Consider the following 22,164-nt stretch of genomic DNA (forward strand, 5'->3'; position numbering starts at 1 on the left):
CTCCTCTGTTTATGCCACTGTGAGTCTAGAAGGGGATTACACTTCTAATTTACATGTGCTAAGAAGTGGACAGAAGGGTACAGGAGAGGAGGGAGAGAAAGAAAGGATGGTGGAGCCTGGGCAGTATGCTTGGCACGCTGAGTGATGGTACATCAGGCCCCTGGACTACTGCTTATTCCATTCTGCTGTCCTGGCCCGTGGGTTCTCATCTTTGTGTGGGCTGGCTGTTGCCATTCCAGACTTCACATCCACATTCAAGGCAGAAAAAGCAAGACCTTTCCTGGAATCCCTCCACCTCCAGCAGATTGCTGCTTGTGTCTTATTGGCCAGAATTGAGTCACACCATTACCCTTAGCCTCTAGAGAGGCTGGGAAAGCCCAATTTAGCTTTTACAGTCTCTAAAGTAATCCAGCGAGGGAGTAGGAGGTTGCCAACGGGTACTGGGTGAGCCCACCAGTAGCTCCTGATACATTTAATAAGTGGAATGGACTCAGGATGCAGTTCTCTGCTCCAGGCTTTAGTAACCTTTCCTGATTCATTTTGTAGGTTATCATAAGTAAGTTCTCCGACACCCTCAAAATCCAACAGTGGAATATCTTTTGCCAGGTCAACGTCCAGAGGGAGCACCTGGACGACTTGCGGTGCCCCAGTGGGTCTCTGAGGCAGGGTCATCTTGCCAGAGTGACTAGCATTCAGATTTCATGACAAGTGTCACCTCATATCGTGACTCCAGAACATAATGTCTGCAAAAAATGTAACTCCACTCTATTAATATAAAAAATATCCTCATGTTGCTAGGGTTAGCCGAGGACTGCAGTCCAGTGCTCTGCCTGAAGTCTGTGAGGTCAAGCACCATTTGGCAGAGCTGCAAAACGCAGCACAAGTGCACACGCTGAGATGGTTGGGATGCTGCAGAAAGTTATCATTTGTTTCACTGCATCATCATCTTAATTTGTTGCAGGGTTGCCGTCATTATTCCTGTATAGTAATGTATATTTGTACCAATAATGGTTTGGGCCCGTAATTTTCCATCACCTCGACTTTAATACCTATATGAGCCATAGTTTAAATGCAAATTGATTACATTCCTACTTCTAAAGTTTAAGGCCACTGGTTTAGGTGATAGAGGGGCTAAATTCCATCTGAATAATTTCCAGGTTAAAAAAAAAAATACTAAGAAACTGAAAAGCTTGGCCAGGGTCTCCCAGCTAAGTGGGACTTGAACCTGAGGCTTGAATACAGGCCTCTTTTTGAAGAGGGGGAAAAAAAGGACTGAGGCATAGGGGATACGCTGAATTCTTCTCCTTGGCATGTGCCCTCACTTTGACCACCTCTACCAGGGAGGAAGATCCTGTCCCTATCTCTGCCAGGTGCTGGGGATACATGGCATTTTAGATTCTGTGGGTAAAAGGCTCCTTCTTCTGGTACTCTGCCTTTGCTCTACATTACATCAGAGAAAACACATCCATTTTTAGGGCTTTAAGAATCTAGATTTGCCCAACCTCTCACAGGCTGGCCTCATAGAACAGCCATTTTCAAGCATTTTGGCTGTTTGGTCATTACTTCCCACTGGACTCTTCCCTTTTCTTTGTGTTGATGGCATTGATGTTCTTCCAGCATGTCCAGACAGAAAGCTGGGGTACATTCAGGCCTCTTCCTCTTCTGTGTGTACCCCACAGACACGCTGTTCCCAGGCCTCTCCTGCTTCCTGTGCTGCCTCTCCTAGGCCCAGGCCTCTCGCTTACCTTCCACACAGCCCTGTATGGCTCTTCCTTGCCCCTGCCCTCCCTGCCCTTCCACACACAGCTGTATCTGAGTCTTTGTGTGCCCCCGCTCAGCTGCCACCCCTGATCCTGGTCCCGCCCCTCCAGCCCTGCCTCCCACAAACTCCGTATCTTTGATCCCGTCAGTGTCTGGGTCTGGAACCCTTCATGACACTCCCTTCCTACCCAAAATCCCAAGCCCCCTGGGCCTTCCACAGTCCCAGTCACTTGGGCCAACTCACCCACCAGGCCCAAGGCCCATAAGACATTAAGGGCCAAGAAAATGTTTCCATTTTCTCTTAAATTCAGAAGAAGAAATGACTGTAATTATAATAAATCCAGTTTGAATTACATTCATCTCTATACCAATGTAGCTGCAAAAATATAATTCTTAACATTTTTTAAAGGAAGAGACCGGTATTCGTTTCCTAGGCCTGCTATAACAAAGTACCACAGACTGGATGGCTTCAACGGCAGAGTCATTTCTTAGCAGCTCTGGAGGCTAGAGTCCAAGGCTGGGGTGTAACAGTTGGCTTCTTCCAAGGCCCCTTCCTGGCTTGCAGATGGCTGTCTTCTTCCTGCATCCTCATGCTGTCTTTCTCTGTGTATGCCTATGTCCTCCTCTCCTCTTCTCATAAGGACACCAGTCATATTGAATTAGGGCCACCTAATGACTTCATTTTACTTCTGTAAAGACCCTATCTTCATCTGCAGTCCCATTCTGAGATACTGGGGGTTGGGACTTCAACACAGGAATTTTGAAGAAACATGATTCAGCCCATGTTAGGGCCCATGAAGCAAAACGAAGCAAAATGCCTGAGGCCCACGGAGGTCAAAATGCATCCCTGCCAACAGCACACTCTCAGGCTCCGCTACTGCCCTCCACTCCAACATGCCAAGCTTTTCAGCATCTTAGTACTGCATTTTTTTTTTAACTTGGAAATGAATCAGATGGAATTTAACCCCTGTATCATCCAGGCCTACTTTAGAGGTAGGAATGTGGCAAATATGTATGTATGTATTGACTGACTGACTGATTGAGATAGGGTCTTGCTCTGTCACCTAGGCTGGAGTGCAGTGGTATGATTATGGCTCACTGCAGCCTTGACCTCACAGGCTCAAGCAATCCTCCCATCTCAGCCTCCTGAGTAGCTGGGACCACAGGCTCATGCCACTATATACAACTAATTTTTTAAAAAAATTATAAAAACAGGGTCTCGTTATGTTGACCAGGCTGGTCTTGAATTCCTGGCCTCAAGCAACCCTCTGGCCTTGGCCTCCCAAAGTGCTGCGATTACAGGTGTGAGCCACCACGCCTGGCTGTTAATTTGTATTTAAATCGTAGCTCATATAGGTCTTAAAATCTAGATGATGGAAAATTACACCAACAAAAAGGTGCTCAGTAGCCTCAGAATCTTGCCCAAAGTCCTACAGTTATCTCTTTTCACATCCCTTTTCTGTTCCTGGGATGGGGGTGGGTGCCAGGGACCAGTGTCCATGAGTGTGTAGGTGTGCGTCCACAGGGAACCTTCTGACTTGACCCCCGCTCAGGTCTGTTTTCCTCATGGGGCCCCACCTTACCCACACCAGCAAAGGCAGTGCGGGGGCTTTTTAGCTCTGAGTCTCTGTTCATTAAGGTCATGTTGCCCAAGGCTGGCAACTCCCTGGGCCACCTGAGAATGTGCTGCCCTGGAAAGAGATGGCAGAGCACCAAACACCATGTTAAATGAAGCACAGCCTTCCATGCGCCATGACCTCTCGTGTGCCCTTCCCTAAGCAGCTGGGATGTGCTGCCTGTGGAGCTCAGCTCCTCTCAGAAGCACAAGATCACTGGGGAGTGGCAGGTGCTGGTTTACGGGCTGAGCAGTCAGATAAGTGGCCTGCAGACACAATGGCCAGGCCCCAGGAAACACTCGTATTTATCTCATTAAATCAACTTACAAATGTTACACTAAGAAATCATCTGGAGATACCTTGTGATAATTAAAAGACAGACATGCTGCCAAGATATGACCCTGAGGGAAATGGCCTCACCAGGTCGAGATGCTGGACAGGAGGCATGTGAAGGGCTGGAGGGGCTGGGAGCCTGCAGGGGGCCATGCTGGGAGGTGCGGTGAGGTGTCCCAGCTGAGGAACAGGCCAGAAGGTCCAGTCCCCACTGGGATCAGACTGGCAGGTGCCAGGATTTTGGAGTGAGTTGAAGGGTATCCATCCCCAAATTTATGTTCACTTGGAACTTCAGCATATGAACTTATTTGAAAATTGCAGTTTTGAAGATGTGATTAGTTAAGGATCTTGAGATGAAAACTCATCCTGAATTTAGGGTGGGCCCTTCAATCCAATGCTGAAGACGAGGTGGAGAGTACAGTGAAGCAGCCACAAGCCAAGGAAGGCCTGGAGGCACTGAAAGCTGGGGGAAGGATTCTCTCCCAGCGCCTTCAGAGAACAAGGCCCTCTGCGCCTTGATTTTGGACTTCTGCCTCCAGAATGGTGAGAAAATAATTTCTGTTGTTTTAAGGCACTCTGCGACAATTTGTTGAGGCAGCCCCAGGAGGAGAGGAAAGTCTCAGGGCAGAGCAGCAGGAATACAGTGAGGATCGCCTGTAAGGCCAGAGCATCTCAGGCAACCCCTTGGCCTGGGAGGGCAAGGTGGCAGCCACTCTGTTCCCAATGGCTCCATGGGACCCAGGGAGGGACCCAGTATAGGCAAAGCTTCACAGGTCTCCAGAAATGCTCCTCCACTCTGTGTCCTCCTGAGAGCAGCTGGGTGACCTCTGGCAGGCCAGGGACCTGCTCCCAGGGATAGCTCATTAGGTCAGTGGTTTCCTAACTTGTGCCATGGTGAGGCCCAAGAATGAGCCAGTGGGCTCTGAGTGTATCACAATCACCACTGAGGCTTTAAGCAGGCTAGTGCCCGAGCCAGCCCGTGAATCTCCCAGCCATCCCCCAAAAGTTAATGCTAACAGGCAGCTGGGAGGAGAGAGGGCCCATGAGAGATCCCAGAAGAGTGCTGCTACCAAATCCTCCCCATCCATCTCCAGAAGCCACCTGCAGAGTCTGAACCCTTCCATGATGGCATGAGTGCAGGTTTCACACAGGTGGCTCACAGACAAGGCTTGCAGGTGTGTTTCATTCCGGCTGCAGAAGGGGAAGGGGGGCTGGCCCCAAAGACAGCCAAGTCTCATCACAATGCACATAGTGGAAGGTTTTTCTCTATACTGAATTTTGAAAGTAGTTACTTATAAGAGAACCACTGCGGACAGGAATCTCATCTGGCTGTGACTCTTGTCTTTTTACTTCTTCAAGTGAGTGGATTTAGAATGGGTGATGGGCAGGGTGGTGAGAGGCCAGAGAGTACATGTGTCATGAGAACATGTGTGTGTGTGAGTTTGGGGGTGAGGAGGTAAGTGTGAGGCAGGAGGAGGCAGAAGACCTGCTCCCCTGAGGCATCCCTACCTGCCAGGTGGACAAAACATCTTGAGAGGTCTGTGGAACCCAGCTCCACACACCCAGGTCCTCATGCCAGCCCCTCAGGGTCTCCTGCACATTCAGCTTCAGACTGAGGGAGGACTCACTGAGGACAGGGTTGAATACCTCCCCACGCACCATACCCTGGCTGAAGGCAGGGCCAGATTCTGTGGCCAGGTCACTTTCTCTTGCCTCTCCAAACATAGAGTAGGCACTTGTTAAACATCTTTTGTCAGAATGAGTGAATGAGAGGGGAGTAGTGGGGCCAGAGACAGAAAGTGTGGGAGGGAAAGAGGGAAGGAGGGGTGGATTCCATTCTAGGAACTGTCTGGGCACCTCAGCCAATCAAGGCAAGGCAGCTCTGCCAGGTTGTACAGCTGGAAGGGCACCTGACGGGGTGGTGGGGAGTGACTACTGTGCAGGGGCACAACTTGGGGTGAGGTAAGCTGAGCCCCTAAAGACACTGGGGACCTCATCTACTTCTCAAGTGCCTCTGCCACCATGTCAAGAAAAACAAAACAAACAAAATAACACTTCTCCTTCTCCATCTCCAGAGAATTCACTAAAATGAGCCTGTGTATTCACAGAATTGGAGCACTGTGGCCTCCCAGCCTAATTACCTTTTTTAAGGGCACTAGGAAAGGAATTCCACCTGCTGCAATTTTTTTTTAAAGGGAAAGTCCACGATGGGGAGGGCAGTACTCTCTGAGGTTTCTCCGTCTTTCTACCACATTGGGTTCTTGGGGCCTCTTGATCTGATGGGTCTAAAACCCGAGGCCAACTCTCCATGCTGCTTTGGTGCCAGTAGACATTGGTGACATCAATATGGCCAGGCCCCGTGCTAGACTCATGAATGCAGTAGTGGGTCCAGAGGGTCCCGGCCTCAGCCAAGCACAGAGCCCAGCTCAGAGCCAGAAGCACACAGGAGCTACTGTACAGGTGAGAGGCTAAACCAGCCCTGAGGATGATGCTATAGGAGAGAGGGTCATGGAGTGGACAGAGGATAAAAGGGCCTCACTGCTCAGAGCAAACATCTGCTCTAGGCCTTGATGTGTCAGGAGAATTCTCGCAGCAGAGAAGAGAGGAAAAGGCATTCCGACATAGGAAAAAGACATGAGTCAAGGTGTGGAGGCAATAACAGCCTGTCACTCCAAGGGCAGCAGGAGCAGGGAAGGCGGCTGGACCACAGGATGGGGGACAAGGAGTAGGCCATGGAGACCACACTGACATGGAGGTAGGGCGAGATTTTGAGGAACCTGAATGACATCGGGAGGAGCTGAGGCTTTGATCCACTAATGGGGCCCACTGCACAGGCGAGGGGGCCCCCTTTGCCACCCACCACCGCCAAGAGACTCACTGTTTTCAATGGGACACTAACAAGAGGTATCATAAGTACCTTAATAGTAAAAAATCAAAATAATATATGAGATCATTCACACACACACATGCATGCACAAAAATAAATGAATACCAGACTTTGGAACTGAAGTCTGTTACAGCTGTCATCTTGAATTCAAACTGATTGCACAGAACTCCCCTCATTCGTGCTACAAAGCCCTGGCCCAGAGAGGATACAACAAAGACAAAGTGTGACCAAGGTGAACACCACGCAGCCCACGCCGGAGGCTGTGCACATCAGTCAGGGCTCCTCTCCCACAGCCTCGTGACAATCCCTATAGTCATTTCCACCAAGTCCACTGGCTAGCCAGTATTTCAGACCACAGCAGAGGAGAAGCAGAGGTAAAGTAAAAACTGAGACCATAGCAGAGAAAGAGTAAAAATTAGAGAGAGGCAGACAGAGGGGCTGTATTTAAGGCAAGGAGGATAACTGGCCCAGAGGGAGACAGACAGACTAATAAGTAGACACAGAGCTGTCATCTGCAGTGAGCTGTGCTCCACATACTCTGGAAATCCAGAAAGGGAGAGGGACATCTTAGAACAGCAGTCCCTGGTGTGTTCTATAAATATTCGTCCTTTGAGAACTCGATGACCAAGGGATTCCATAATCAAATACATCTGGGAGATCCTACACACTACATCCTTCTTTTAGCAAATCAAAACCATACGCTGATATGGTCAGGCTCTGAGAAACCCTGCAGTATAGCAGTAGATTTACTTTTGTTCACCCAGTGTTCCCTAAATCTGTACAAGCTCTGAACCCACCACCCCTTTTTTTCCCCCAAGTAACACCTACTAACGCCTCTTGGAACTAGTATCTCACACAATCCACTGGCATAGAAAAATGCATTATCATTTGTCTCTATCTAAGGAAGAAAATGGCATCTTTTTTCTTTAAAAGAGTTATAATGATTAAGTTTGGTGCCTTCTGCAAAAAGCTATAGTTGCATGGAAAATTCACTTTACTTGCACAAACCTCCCTACTCACCAGTGGTACCAGGAAAATAACATGTTATTAACCCCCAAGAGCTTGGCCTTCAGGCCACCTAGAGCTACCTCTGGGTCTCTGGTTGACCCTAGACCACCCCTTTAGAGCCAGGAGCTGCAGAGGTCACTGTATCCAGCTTTCTGCCCATGTAGGGCTGGATAAGCTCATCACACCAGCTCTCCAGGAACCCTCTCCTCAGCAACCATGTGTGTGTGCGTGTGTGTGTGTGTGTGTGTGAGAGAGAGAGAGTGAGAGTGAGAGAGAGAGAGAGAGAGACAGAGAGAGAGAGAGAGAGATTGGTCCTAGCAAACACCACCATCACAACCATGCTTGAAGCGCAAGTTCGCCTAACACTCTCATTTTCATCTCTCTCATTTTTCATCTTGTTCCTCTTCCACATGATGACTCCCCTGAATAGCCAAACACTATCATGGGTTGGATCTGCCTGCGGGGAGCAAGAGAACACAGACTCTCTATTTTTAGAATTTTCCTCTGGAAAATGTTTCCTTTACTGAGGTGTGAATTTTCAGAAGGGCTCAAGCTCTTTACAGGGATGGGGCCAGTACAGAGGTGGGAAGCTCCTCCATGGCGAAATGACATCCTGGGGACCCATGGCCATTCTACTCCCATCCCAGCTCAGCAAATTTCAGAGGCCGGCCGCTGCCAGGTGATATGGAGGGGAGCACTGGGGACCTCACCTGGTATGTGTTGTCGAAGCTGTCGTACATGAACCTTGTAATCAGAGACGTCTTCCCGACTGCAAAACAACAAGGAGAGAGGTGTTCAGTCACGGCATCTGAGCTAGGTTCTTCTAAACACACTGCATTTGAAGAAAACAGATAAAAAACCAAAAAGTATAGAGGAATGGCCAAGTTGCAGAAATACGGAAGTGGGAGCTAGGCACCCGCCTGGGACCCCGTGGTGAGGCCACCGAGTCTCTATACCAGGTGGGCTGAGGGCTGTTCCTGCCAGGCACCAGGGTGCTGCCAAGGAGGAGGTGTCCCACTGCCCCGTGAATTTCCACCACCCACATCCAGGTCTTCCTTGACCCAGGAGGACCCAGCTGATGCAAGAACCATCTATGAAGAATCAAGGTTAGGTGTGTGCAAAAGAGGAGGCTCCTCTCGTGCCTGCCCATGTACGCCTCGTTGTTGGTCATACGCTGGGATGGAAGCCTGCCCTTTATTTCCCGTTAATTTAGCCTGAAGACTGGTGTGGACAGTGGCTTTCTAAGGAACCAGGGGCAGGGAGGCAAATGTCATTTCCCAGCATCTCTCATGAACAGGACTATTTTTTGCGTATGTCGATTGTCCAGCTCATTGCAGGATGTTTAGCAACCCTGGACCCCGCTGGATAAATGCCAGGAGGATCCCCAGTCATTGTGACAACTGTGGACTCACACATCTGTAAATGCCCTGTAGGGGCAGTGACACCCCAACTGAGAACCAGGACGTCTCCCGGGAAACCCACAAATTGCTGCTAATTTCCCAAACTGTAGAATTTGGCTTCTGACCTTACCCTGTGCAGCTCCCCTGGGGACTGGCAGTGACAGAAATGCCAGCTGCTATGTTTCTAACCATCTGGGGTGGGGGAAGAGGGCAGTCAAGGGACATTCATTAGGATGGGCCCTGCATGGATGCTTCTCTGGACTGTCCCATCATGTCTCTGCCATGGCCCTGGGAGGCTCAGTGGGGGATCTGCCCAGCTGTGCTGGCTCAGAGCCCTCTCTGCACTGGGCTGTGGGTGGACAGGTAAGGCTGGTAGGCAAAGCAAAAGTGTCCCCGCCTGAGGGCTCTGCCTATTCTCATTTCCTAGGCTGGCGGGAGAGCCACAAGCTGTGCCTGGTGGAGTGGCTGGTTACTCCCTGGAGGGAGCAGGACAAGCCAATAGGGCCCCTTGGCAAAGGCCATTACCAGCTTTGAAACCTCAACAGTGCACCACATAACAGACCAGCGCAGTCAGCTCCCGGCAGCCAGCACTTGCTAGGGGAAAGACGATCATCTACCCAGAAGGAGCATCTGACAGACTGTTTGGGCTAACTTCAGAAGGCCCCATCTTTAACCCAGATTTGGTTAGCTGGATTGAAACCCTACTGGGGGTACTTTTCATCTGTGTCACCTTGAGGTGATCATCATCCCAGGACCTCAGTTCCTCATTTGAAAATCGGTATATTAATATCAAAGACTTCAGGGGCTGTAGTAAGAATTAAATCAGGTAATGAAAGTACAAAGCACATGGGAAATGCTTAAAACTGGACGGAGGCAGCAGGTAACTGAGCTAGGTAAGGCAGTTTCCAGAATATCAGATGGAAAAAACATATGTATCACCACCACTGTTGTATAATACAGAGTTTGACTCATCTTTATTCATGGTTCCTGGGAAGACTCTAAATCTTTGGAATCTGCTAATTAGAGTTTCTTTGCTATTCCTGAGCCCCCTTCCATCACTCCTGAGTTTATGCTAATGCAGCAACTCATGGGAGGCCCCTAGATAGCGTCCACATAGGGGCTGGCCATGCCAAAAAGGCCAAAAATGGGATAGGAAGATTGGGGCTTTGAGCCAATCCAATTTCCAGAGAGGGGAGAGAGGCTGGAGACTACGTTCAATCATGTGGCTGGTGAGTCAATCAATCATGCCTACATAACGAAACCCCAATAAAAACTGTACATCTGGCCAGGCGCAGTGGCTCATGCCTGTAATCTCAGCACTTTGGGAGGCTGAGGCAGGCGGATCACCTAAGGTCAGGAGTTTGAGACCAGCCTGACCAATATGGACAAATCCCGTCTCTACTAAAGATACAAAATTAGCTGGGTGTGGTGCTGCATGCCTGTAATCCCAGCTATGTGGAGGCTGAGACAGGAGAGTTGCTTGAACCCGGGAGGCAGAGGTTGCGGTGAGCCGAGATTGTGCCATTGCACTCTAGCCAGGGCAACAGGAACAAAACTCAGTCTCAAAAACAAACAAAAAACTCGACACCCAAAGCTTGGTGGGGTGTCCTGGCTAGTGAACACACTGATGTGCTGGGCGGGGTGACATGCCCTGATTCCACAGGGAGAGGGCATGAATTTAGACCCTCCCAAAGCTCGCTCTGTATGTCTCTTCATCTGGCTGGCCCTATTTGTCACCTTTATGATAAAACTGTAATCATAAGCATAATGCTTTCTGGAGTTCTGTGAGATATGCCAGTGAATTAGTGAACCTGAGAAGGGATGTCACACAATCTGGGATTTGTCACCAGTTGGTCAGAAGTGCAGGTGTCCTTGGGACCCTACTTGCACTGGTAATTGAAGTGGGGGCAGTCTGTGGGGACCATGCCCTTGTTGGAGAACACTGACCACCATGCCTACTTGGGATGGTCAGTGCCAGAAGTGATTTGTAGGGTACCAGCTGGTGTCAGAATAGCCCCATTTTTAAAAGAACATCTCTGGGGTGTGCAGATACGTGCCCAAGATCTCTTCTAATTTTACCTGGAAGCAGTCTTTTCAGCTTCTGATAGAAATTAGGCTATAAAGAGCATTCTGACTGCTTTAAATCTCCCCTTAAATTTCACATGAAGGTGAGAAGTGGGGGGCCTCCCACGCCTGGAGGATCAGCTCTGAGGCCATGAGGCCACAGGTACCTGGCTGAGAACCACAGAGGGAAAAGTGGGGCAACCCTGAACTAGGAAGAGGTAGATGCAATTGGGGAGAACATGGCATCCTCTGTTTTGCGAGGCAGTGGAAAGTTACTGCCTCCCGGGAAAAAGGCATCCCAGGGCCTGCTGGTCACTTCCCTAAGCAGCAACGCTTTGCATCTTGCACCTTAGGGAAAGGGGTGCACATCAGGGAGCAGGGGGTGGGGGGGGAGAGACAGACGGGAAGACACTGAGTCTCTTCTCCCAGTAGGTTCTTCCCTGGGGTCTCCAAGCACAGAGAGGAGAGAAAGCGGAATCCCAAAAAGCCACTAAAGGCACAGGAAATTCATGGAGTAGCTGAGAACTTAGAAATCCCTGCAACGCCCTCTAATGCTAAGGTGCCCCTCCTTGAGACACCAGCTGCTGGCAGTGGATTAGTACTGGCTCACAGGTCTAGGTGGCAGGAAAACATCCCCAAAAACATTTTCTACTGGGACTGTGCAGAAGGAGCTTTTAGGTGTGGGGTCCTGGCCAGTGCCAATATTTTCTATGCATTCCCACAGTCACCATAACAGGCAACACGTGACCCTAGCATTTACAGAGCATGTTCCAGGCACATAGTAGGGGCTGAGTTAGGCACATAATTGACATGAGAACAGTAAACAGAGGAGACATGGCACCTGCCCCCTGAAGCTTGCAGCAACACTGGGCACTATACCTCCCAGACCTCAACTCTGGGCAGCATTCACGTCATTCCCATTTCACACAACGGGCAATAAGGTGGCAGTTCCTGGCCCAGGGTCAGAGCTGAGTGGGGCTGGGATGTGCTCAGTTCTTATCTAGGTCCTCCTTGATAGGTCATGCTGGGTTTAGGATTCTGCCAGGTCATTATTGACACTGCTGTGGCACTCTAGGGAATAGCCCCTGCCAGGCCAAATCTGGAACTGGGGGCCTTTTCCCACTCGGGAGGGGCTTGATCCGGTCTGGAAGGTCAGAAACTGGTCACTGAGGTGCCTGGAGGTGCTTCGTGGGGCACAAGGAGGGCTCAGAAAGTGAGGGTTAAACATCTGAGGCCCAGCACCCCAACGGAGGGCTGAACTGGATGAAGGACTCACTCTTGCTTTGCTGCAAGAGGCAATGACTTTATACTATTTCTCTAGGGTTGTTTTTCTCATTTCTCAGAGCTAAAGCCTTTTTCCCCACCTCAGAGCCCCCTAAGCCTACCCCTGTTCTCATGACGCCTGCCAGGGTAATGTATGTTACACCCCTGCAGTGGTATCCGAGACCCTTGTCCTGCATGCTTGGTCTCTGGGGAAGTGTCAGCAGACCCAAGGCAGAGCTTATTAAAAGGAGTTCCTCTAGTCAGTTTCTGCCCAGCCTCTGCCAATGGCATCACATAAAGGAGCTGAGTGGGTAAGGGCTGCCCTGTGCTAAGTTCCTCTCCCCTCTAAAGAGCAAAGGCCTCTTCCTTAGCCCACAGCTGCCCTCAACAACTGCCCAGGGTAGAAGGTGCTGGAACCTGCAAATGGAGAGCTTGCACACTACACCCACCTGGCTTTCTCAATTCCCAACCATAAAAGATAGGCAGAACCCATCCCCAGCCACCCAACCAGGCACTCCCACTCAGCCTGAGAGGAGTGGTGGCATGGGGCATCCCAGCAGCCCTGCAGGTGGGCAGGTGGAAGAGCCGGGAGCTCCTCCTGTTTCCCCCTGCCTTGCAACAGCTGCCGGGGCCTCTGCGGGAGCTGTCCTCCCACCAGCTCAGTTCTCAAGGTCACACCGCTGTGCTTCTCCGGCAGCTCTCGGACACCACTGCAGCAAAGTGGAGCTTTTTCCTAAGGACAAAGATTCAGCTCCACTGGCAGGCTTTATTAAAAATAAGCAGGCAAAATCATTATTGAGCTTTTTTAATTTTCTCTCTGCTCATGGCTCAGCAATATTCTTGTAATCGTCTGGTAGTTTAGTCCCACATGATTAAGCAGGGAGATGCATTTCTCCTTTTTCAACCAAATGAGGGTGAGAAAATTCATTACTGAGCATTTACCAGGAGATGCTAGAAAGAAGGAAAGGAAACTCAAGCTCTTACTGGGCCTCTATTCGGCAGCAGATGAGAATTTGGCACTTTAGGTTCTCTCATTTAATCCTCATCATGATCCAATGAGTTAGTTATTATTCCAAGGTCACAGAGCTGGGAAGTGGTGGAGCTGGGGTAGGAGCACAGATTTGAGCCAGAGTCAATGCCTCATCCACTCCGCTGTGCTGGTTCACATAAAGGTCTGACAGCAGCAAAGCAGCAGATCCCAAAGGCAGGGGTGCAGGTGGCTGGGCAGTCAGGATGTCTGCAAGGAGGAGGCGGGGCAGCCGCAGGCCAGGGAAGGCTGTGGGTGGGGGAGAAGGGGCATTCCAGACGGAGGGAACAATGTGCGCAAAGGCACAGGGGCAGGGAGAGAAAACACTCGTGAGAAGAAACAGAAGGCAACAGGCCAGGTTGCTATGGGGGACACACTTGGAGGCCCCTCAGCCTGAGCTTCCTCTCAGGGAAGGTTGAGCCAGACACAGTGTGTGGGGAGGAGCAAGTGGCAAGCACTGTTCGTGGAAGCTCCATGTGGCTGTCAGGTTGATTTAAGCCAAACCTGTCTCTGGAGCCAGTTGTGGAGGGAGGGAGGGGCAGGCAGGGAGAAGCATGGAGGCAGAGGCAGGGGCCAGACAGCACAGGCCACGTCAGCCACATGGAGGAGCACAGATTCTCATCCAAGGGTAGGGGGAGCTTCAGAAAGGATCTTCAGCAGAGGGGTGGTGTGAACAGGTGTGGCAGGTCATAATTTCTATAGCGGACTCATAAAACATTCCCCATCCCATGTGCTGTTCTTACAATCCAACCCTGACATTCCATCACAGGGTGAATCTGGGCAGGCCTGTGACTAGGGCAGAAATGGCCCTGTGGGATTCCCAAGGCTAGTTTAGAAAGAACAGTACAGCTTCTGCCTGGAGCGTGCTCACACTCACACTCTGGAAGCTAGCCCTGCAACCCAGCTACCATGCTGTGAGGAAGCCCAAGGAAGCCTACAGGAGGGAGACCATATGGAGACACCCACGCAGCAACAAACCGAGGCCCCCAGCCAACAGCAACCAGCAGACCTGGGAGTGAGCGAGCCTTCAGGTGACTCCAGCCAGCAGATTTCAAGCCACCTTCAGTGCTGTGTGGAACAAAGCCACACCTTCCCTACCAGGTCCTACTCAAACTAAAAATTCAAGAGCAATGTAAATATTGTCTTCAGTCGCTAAACTTCGGGGTGGTTTGTTACACAGCATTAGGTAATCAGAGCAACAGACCTGTGCTTTAGAAAGAAAACTTGTTAGTTCATTCTCACATTGCTATGAAGAAATACCCGAGACTGGGTCATTTATAAAGGAAAGAGGTTTAATTGACTCACAGTCCCCCATTGCTGGGGAAGCCTCAGGAAACTTACAGTCATGGCAGAAGGCAAAGAAGAAGCAGGCACTTTCTTCACATGGCGGCAAGACGGAGTGAGTGCAAACAGGAAATGTCAGATGGGTATAAAACCATCAGATGTTGAGAGACCCCACTCACTATCATGAGAACAGCATCGGGGAAACCGCCCCCATGATCCAATCTCCTCCACCTGGTCCCGCCCTTGACACATGGGATTATGGGGATTACAACTAGAGGTATGATTTGGGTAGGGACACAGCCAAACCGTTTCACTCTGCTACAGAATGGCCTACAGAAGCCAGACTGGGGGCAGAAGTCTTGCCAGAGATGGAGGATCTCAGTGAAAAATGCAGAGGCAGTGAGGCTGGAGAGAATGGGGAGCAGGGCAGACAGGACCAGTGACCGGTCAGATTCAGAGAGGAGCCCAGAACTCCCTGTCACCAAGCAATCACCTTGGATTCAGGTCACTCATAAAAGCACAAACGCCAGCACTGCATTCAGAAAAAATTAATTAATAATAATCATTCAATCTCCTGAGCTAAAGATGTAAGCTTATTTTTCACTATTGGCATCAGCATGAAACAGTTATTTTCTTACTCTAGTGGGAACTACTGGCCCAGGGGTCTTGCACATCCATGGGACGTCCAGAGGAGCTGGGTCCCAAGCACCCTGGAAATCCCACCAATGCCAAGTGCACTGGATGCTGGCCCTTCACAATCAGCCTCCAATGCCCACCTAGACCTCATCTATGGGGGCCATTCACTCCACCAGTGCCCGTGGGCCCCAGGTCCCCATCTCACTGGCAGGTCCCAGGTAAACAGAGTTTTGTACATTCTGGTGGTTTCTAGGTAGCTGTGGAAGCCAGTGAGGCTTCTGTAGCCAGTCAGCAAACACCCACTGGGGCTCATTCTGTGCCAGTCCAGTGCAGGACACAGAATTTGTAGTGGTAAAGCAGATGCACCTCTGTTCTCAAGCAGTCCATATCCAGTAGTGGAGAGAGACCCAGATCCAAATATTAAAATGCCAGGTACTGCGGGAAGGGTCTCCTGAGAGGCCCATGCAAAGAAAGGCCACTCTGCTGGGGAAATCACAGTAACCTCTTGAAAGAGGCACCATTTGGGCTGAGCCTTGATAGATGGAGATGCGGGGGTCAGAATGAATGATATTTCCAGGAGAGGGACTGGATGAAACCACAGTCATGTGAGGTTGAGATTCCACTGCTTAAAATCATTTGCCCACATTTCTCCACAGTTGCCACATAACGCCAAATTTATCCTGGGCTTTGGGGTCAGTGGCTACGAGGATGTCTGGTCTTGTCTTGTGCTCACATCACAGGCTGAAGTGGATGGTGGTCCCCGGACTCCTCCACTGACACTGACTCCTCCACAAAGGATAGCTCTCCTCCCTGTCGCCTCCCCAGCGGGTGTGGGTGTGGGTGGAGGGGCTGCTGTAAGGGCCAGAAACTGGGAAGAGCGTGAGGCAGAGCACAGATGATAGCTGGAGACTGCACGGAGGGTTTGCCAGGACCTGGCAGAAGGTGCACCACCCACTAGCCAGCCCCTCACAGAGCCAAGCCAGAACCTTGGCCCACAATCTGCTTGCGGCTATGCATCCACACGTACCATCCACACTTACCACCCACACTAGCTCCTCAGAGCTCCTGGCCAAACAGTTGGGTCCTGCCTGATCTTCCTGAGGTCCACAGAGCTGGGCTCAGAGCCAAGGGCCCCAGGAGTTCTGGGAGGAGACGGCAAGCAGGACAGATGTGGTATAACTCAGTGCCATTTCTAGGCCACCTTGGTGGGGTGCCCACCTCTCAGATGCCTGTGTTTTTAGGAGAAGAGTTCCTATGCCAGGGAAAGAACCTCTGCATCCCCAACCCACATCCCTCATCAGCCAGGCCCACTTTAGAGAATGCCTGCAGCTGTCAGAAGGTGGTCTCAGGGCTGAAAAGTCAAATCTGCTTCCTCATTGTGCAGGCTAGCAACCCAGTACTAGCAGAGACCCGGCTGACTCAGCTATCCCATCAGCTCAGTTTCTAGATGAGAAATGGGAATTGCTGGGATAAATGCTGGGAAGGACCTGCAGAGGGACTTGGCTCTTGCCCTGCAGCTGGGAAGAAGGCCAGGCCACCCCAGTCCAGCATCCCTGCCACACAGGGCCCTCGGGGGAGGCCCCTACCATCCCTGTAACCTCTGTTCATAGTCTACCGTTACTGGCCTGACTGTGAGGTGCATGGCCCCCAGGCCCTGTGGTGACAAGTGAAACAGTTAGAGACACCATCTATATACATCTGAACCTTGTTTCCTTTGGCTCTGTTTTCACCAAACAGAAAATCCAGTCCCCTCTTTCTTCAAAGGCGGGTAAGCTTGGGAGCTGGACTTCCCCCTCCATACCCCACCCTGCCACCTTGGGCTCCAAAAGGCAGCCCCAAACTGGGATCACATCTTTGGCAGCTCCCACTAGAGCCCTGAGGGGCTGGCTGGCTCACCGTAGGCTAAATGAGGAAACACATGAAAAACACCATTTCAAATCATCCCCCAAAAGACTCAGTCGGTAATTAAGAAATATGCAAAGCTCTTCATTGGACACTTTAATTAAGTGTGTTAATTCCCTCTGCTAGAGGACGCTCAGCTGCCTGAGCCTCACCCAGGGATCCAGAGAAGATGGAAAGGGGCGGGCAGAGGGAAGGGAGGAATGGAAAGAAGGTGAGGGAGGGAGGAGTCAGCCAGACAGTGGCGCAGGCTGGTCTGGCCCAGGCCCTTCTCCTGCACCAGCTAGGCAGCAGACCCATGCCTGACCCTCTCCCTTCTCCATTGAATGCCCCGTCTCACTATCCTGAACCCACCCCATCTCCTCTATCCAAGCTCAGGGGGCTCAGTAGGATGCCCATCACAACAAGAAGGAACAAGGCAAGTGCATCCTAAAGGATCCCAGCCACATAACAGTGCATGGACAAGGGCAGAAAAAGGAAAGGCAAAAGAAAGGTCCCTTGTGATCAGGAACCCTGAGATTCTAGACAGGAGTGTTCCCAGGATGGCTGGTCCTCCAACTCCTCCTGAACACCTTCAGCAGCTCTGTGGTTGCTAGGGACATGACGGTCTGCTGGGATTCCACAAGGCTGGGGACTGGAAGATGTAGTCTCCATTTTCCTTCCTATACCCTGGCCCTCCTCCTGCCTTTTTTCCCCAGAGGCTCTACCTTCAACACAAAGAGGCAAATTCCAGAGAAACATGCTGCCAGCGCAGCTGGGCTGGCCCCAACCTCAGGTACCCAACTAGAGCCCCGGCCACCACACAGGAGGGCTCACCCCCCTCTCCTGCCCTGCACAAGGTGCTGTCATCCTTGGCTTTCTTCTTTTCCTCTCTAGCTTCCTCTCTTTCTACCTCCTCCCTAAGGCTGACTGAGGTATAATCAACAAACAAAAACGTATATATTCAAGGTGTAAAATGTGACATTTTAATATACAGAGAATTGACCCTTGAAGAAGGCAGAAGTTGGGGCACTGACACCCTGCATAGTCAAAAATCCTCATCTGACTTTTGAGTCCCCCAAAACTGAACTATTGTAATAGCCTACTGTTGACCAAAGCCTTCCTGATAACATAAACAGTTGATTAACAGGTATTTTGTGTGTTATATGTATTCTATACTCTATACTTAGAATAAATAAGCTAGAGAAAAGAAAATGTTATTAAAATCATAGGGAAGAGAAAGTAGATTTACTGTTCTTTAAAGGGAAGTGGATCATGATCTTCATTGTCTTCACTCTGAATAGGCTGAAGAGAAGGAGGAAGGGAAAGGGTTGGTCTTGCTGTCTCAAGAATGGCAGAGGCAGAAGAGGTGAAAGAGGTGGCCAGGGAGGCAGGACAGGCAGGCACACTGGTGAATTTTACAGAAAAATATCTACCTTTAAGTGAATGTGCATAGTTCAAACCCATGTTGTTCAAGGGTTATCTGTCTACCTACCTACCTACCTATCCATCTACCTACGCATTGCTTAATGACAGGGATAAGTTCTGAGAAAGGCATCATTAGGTGTTCTGCCACAGTATGAACATCATAAAGTATGCTTCCCAAACCTAGGTGCTATAGCCTACTCTGCACGTAGGCTATAATGGTACCCTATTGCTTCTAGGCTACAAACCTGCACAACACATTGTAGTGAATACTGTAGGCAATAGTAACTCAGTGGTATTTGTGTATCCAAACATATCTAAACAGCAAAGGTACAGCAAAAGTGTGGTATAAAACATCAATAGAGCTCGCGGGCCTGGAAGCTGTTCTGGGTGTCAGTCAGCGAGTGGTGAGTAAATGTGAAGGTCTATGACATTACACTACGATAGACTTTAAAAATACTGTACATTTAGGCTATGCTAAATTTATTTAGAAAGATTTTTCTTTCTTTAATAAGTTAAACTTAGCTTACTACAACTTTTTTTACTTTAAAACTTTTTGTTTTAACTTTTTGACTTTTGTAGTAACACTTAGCCTAAAATACATTGTATAGCTATATAAAAATTCTTTCTTTATATCCTTATTCTCTGTGTTTTTGTCTATTAATTTTTTTTTACATTTTACACTTTTTTGTTAAAAACTAAGACACAAACATACACATTAGCCTAGGCCTATACGGCGTCAGGATCACCAATATCGCTGTCTTCCACCTCCACATCTCTCCTGGAAGGTCTTCAGGGCAACAGCACGCATGGCGCTGTCATTTCCTGTGATAACAATACTGCTTTCTGGAATTCCTCCTAAAGGACCTGCCTGAGGCTGTTTTACAGTTACTTTTTTTAAAAAAAGAAGTAGACGGTGTACTCTCTAAAATAACAACATAAAGTATAGCATAGGCAATACTAGGCAACAGGAATTTTTGAGCTCCATTATAATCTTACGGAACAATTTTCATACATGTGGTCTGTTGTTAACGAAAACACTGCTATGCAGCACATGACTATATATACATTGTGAAATGATTACCACAATCAAGCTAATGAACATATTCATTATCTCACATAGCTTCGTGTGTGTAGTAAAAATACTTAAGATCTATTTGACGAGGCACAGAAAGACAAATACTGCCTGATCACACTTATATGTGGAAACTAAAAAGGTCGAACTCATACAAACAGAGTGTAGAAGGGTGGTTATGGGGTCAGAGGTGGGGAAACGGGGGAAATGCTGATTAAAGGGTACAAACTTGCAGTTATAAGAGGAGTAAGTTCTGTAGACCCACTTTACAGCATGGTGACTCTAGTCAATAATAATATATACTTGAAATTTCCAGCTTTTCTTCCTCACTTTCCAAAGCCCCCAGGCCTAGCCTGCACACCAGTCTTGGCCTCAGCCCTTCCCTCCTGCAGAGCCTCATGAGCTCTCAGGACACTGCAAACCATTCCTGCCCTGGGGCTTCTAAACTGAGAGTCCATACCTGACTTGAGATTTCCTCTTGTCCCCCAGTCAGAAGCAGACCCTCAGGGCACTAGGGATAATCCATTTCCCTGCCTGCTACAGCCAAGTCTGCTGTGAGAACTAATGACTTGGGGTACATTGCCTACAGAATGCATCCCATTACCTTACCCTAAGAAATGTTGGACCCCCAACTTCAAAATCAGGCAGAAGAGCACTGGTGTGGAGGGAGAGGCAGTACCATCTGGCACACGACTATTGTGCACAAGGAGTACTTGTACTTATTTATGACTCATGAAAACAAGATTTGAAACTATCATTATTTAAAATAGTATCAGAATAAAGTAGCTATAAATCAGTAACAATGAATAGGCTTCCAATCCCTCTGAATATCCCTACTGTGTTTGGGGAGGTCCAAAACCATTCTCCCAGTGTAGGAGCCACCTTTTAAGCTATTTTGTAGGCACATAACCGAGACTTCTCCCAACAGATGTTCACATAAGGCTCTACCAGATTCAACTGACATGAATCTGGTGAGACAGATAATTCCCTCTGGATTGTAAATTCAGGGGCAGCCACGATGTGCATTTCAGCACTGGCACCTGCCAGAAGACAGCACAGGAGCTGTGGTCTCCCCATGGACCTGTTCTGTACAACTCAGGCTGCTGCTCCAAGCCCAGACCTCTGACCCTCCCAAGGACTCTATGAACTTCCCAATCATTCCTCTAATACACTCACTGTTTGCTCAAAGCACCTACATGGAGAGAGTTTCTCTCTCTTATTCACAACTACAAATTCTGAGAGAGAGAAAATGTAAGGCAAAAGTAATATAAGCTAAAAAGAGAAAACTGGACCAAAAATTTGCTTACCAAAAAAAAATCCTGAAAAATCTTCCCTAATTATTGAAGTTGGACTAAGAAACTGTCTAAGCTCCCTGGCAGCCAAAAGGGGAAACAGGAAGCACGACCAATGGCAAGATTCAGTGTTCAGGAAATAAAACTACACCAACTGTCAATATTGAGCTTTTTATAAGAGCTGGGCAGCAGAAAGTTCTCAAAAAGAGTCTGGAGTGTAGAAATTTTGTTGCCACTTAAAGGGCAAGTCTACACATTTATATAATCAACTGGATGAACATCCAGATGAAAATCAAGGTTGATAACCAGACCATACAACACTGCCTGCCCAGACTGATGTTCCCTAACAAATGAAGACACAAAAACACAAAGGTCCCAAGACTGTAGCTCTAGTCAAGATGGAGTAACAGGGACCCGATTTAGCCTCTAACCTGAAACAACCAAAAGACAAACAAGATATATGAAACAACAGTTTTGAAGCCACTGGATATTATGCAATGATGATCCCTGAGATACATGAAATAAAGGAAGGGAGCCCTACAGATTACTGCCCTCAGAAAATTTCAGAACACAACACAGGGAGTGGTGGCCTAGGTGGAACCCAGTGGACGCCCTAGGTTGAGAGGATAGGGCTGAGGCTAGGAGAAAACACAGCAGCTAGAGTTCAGAAGATGGAATACCAGAGAGGAGGGAAATGCAGACAGGGAATTGCAGAGACCTGCAAAGGGTTTCCCTCAAGCCTTCAGCTGAGCTTTGATCAGCAAATGTTTATGAGGAAACTACCTGAGACAGGGGAAAGACTGCCCAAATGGACTAGGGGAAACAGTGCTTGGCATCCACACCAGGCTGGAGACAGTGTTCATTCCCAGCAGCCAGAGTGGAACGCCTCATCATTCACAGGATGCTGGGGAGAGTCCTCAGCAGGGCTGCGCCTCATAGTGGGTAAATAATTAGCCATACACAGAGTCCTGCTCTGGCCACAGCTAGCAAATCTTAAGAATATTTATGGGAACAGAAATACTATCCAAACATAACATGGCAAAAATCACAATGTCTGATATCCAATAAGAAATTATCAGGCATGTAAAAAAGCAAGAAAACAGGCTCACAAAGAGGAGAAAAAACAATCAACTGAAACCAACCCCAAACTGACACAGATGTTAGAATTAGCAGATAAAAGATATTAGGAAATAGTTATTACAATGGTTAAAAAGT

General features: G+C 49.0%; 1 protein-coding gene across 1 annotated transcript in view; it reads right to left on the reverse strand.

Moving 5' to 3' along the window:
- RAB6B (RAB6B, member RAS oncogene family) overlaps positions 1-22,164 on the reverse strand; it is a 71,727-nt gene that overhangs the window by 29,995 nt on the left and 19,568 nt on the right. Inside the window, exon 2 of the mRNA XM_012451195.2 lies at positions 8,316-8,374. Within this exon, the coding sequence (XP_012306618.1) occupies positions 8,316-8,374 (59 nt within the window). The remainder of the gene's footprint in view (positions 1-8,315; positions 8,375-22,164) is intronic.

The sequence above is a fragment of the Aotus nancymaae genome, unplaced genomic scaffold (assembly GCF_030222135.1).
Source record: "Aotus nancymaae isolate 86718 unplaced genomic scaffold, 86718_ANA_hifiasm-v0.15.2.pri h1tg000019l, whole genome shotgun sequence".
Taxonomy (NCBI): Eukaryota; Metazoa; Chordata; class Mammalia; order Primates; family Aotidae; genus Aotus; species Aotus nancymaae.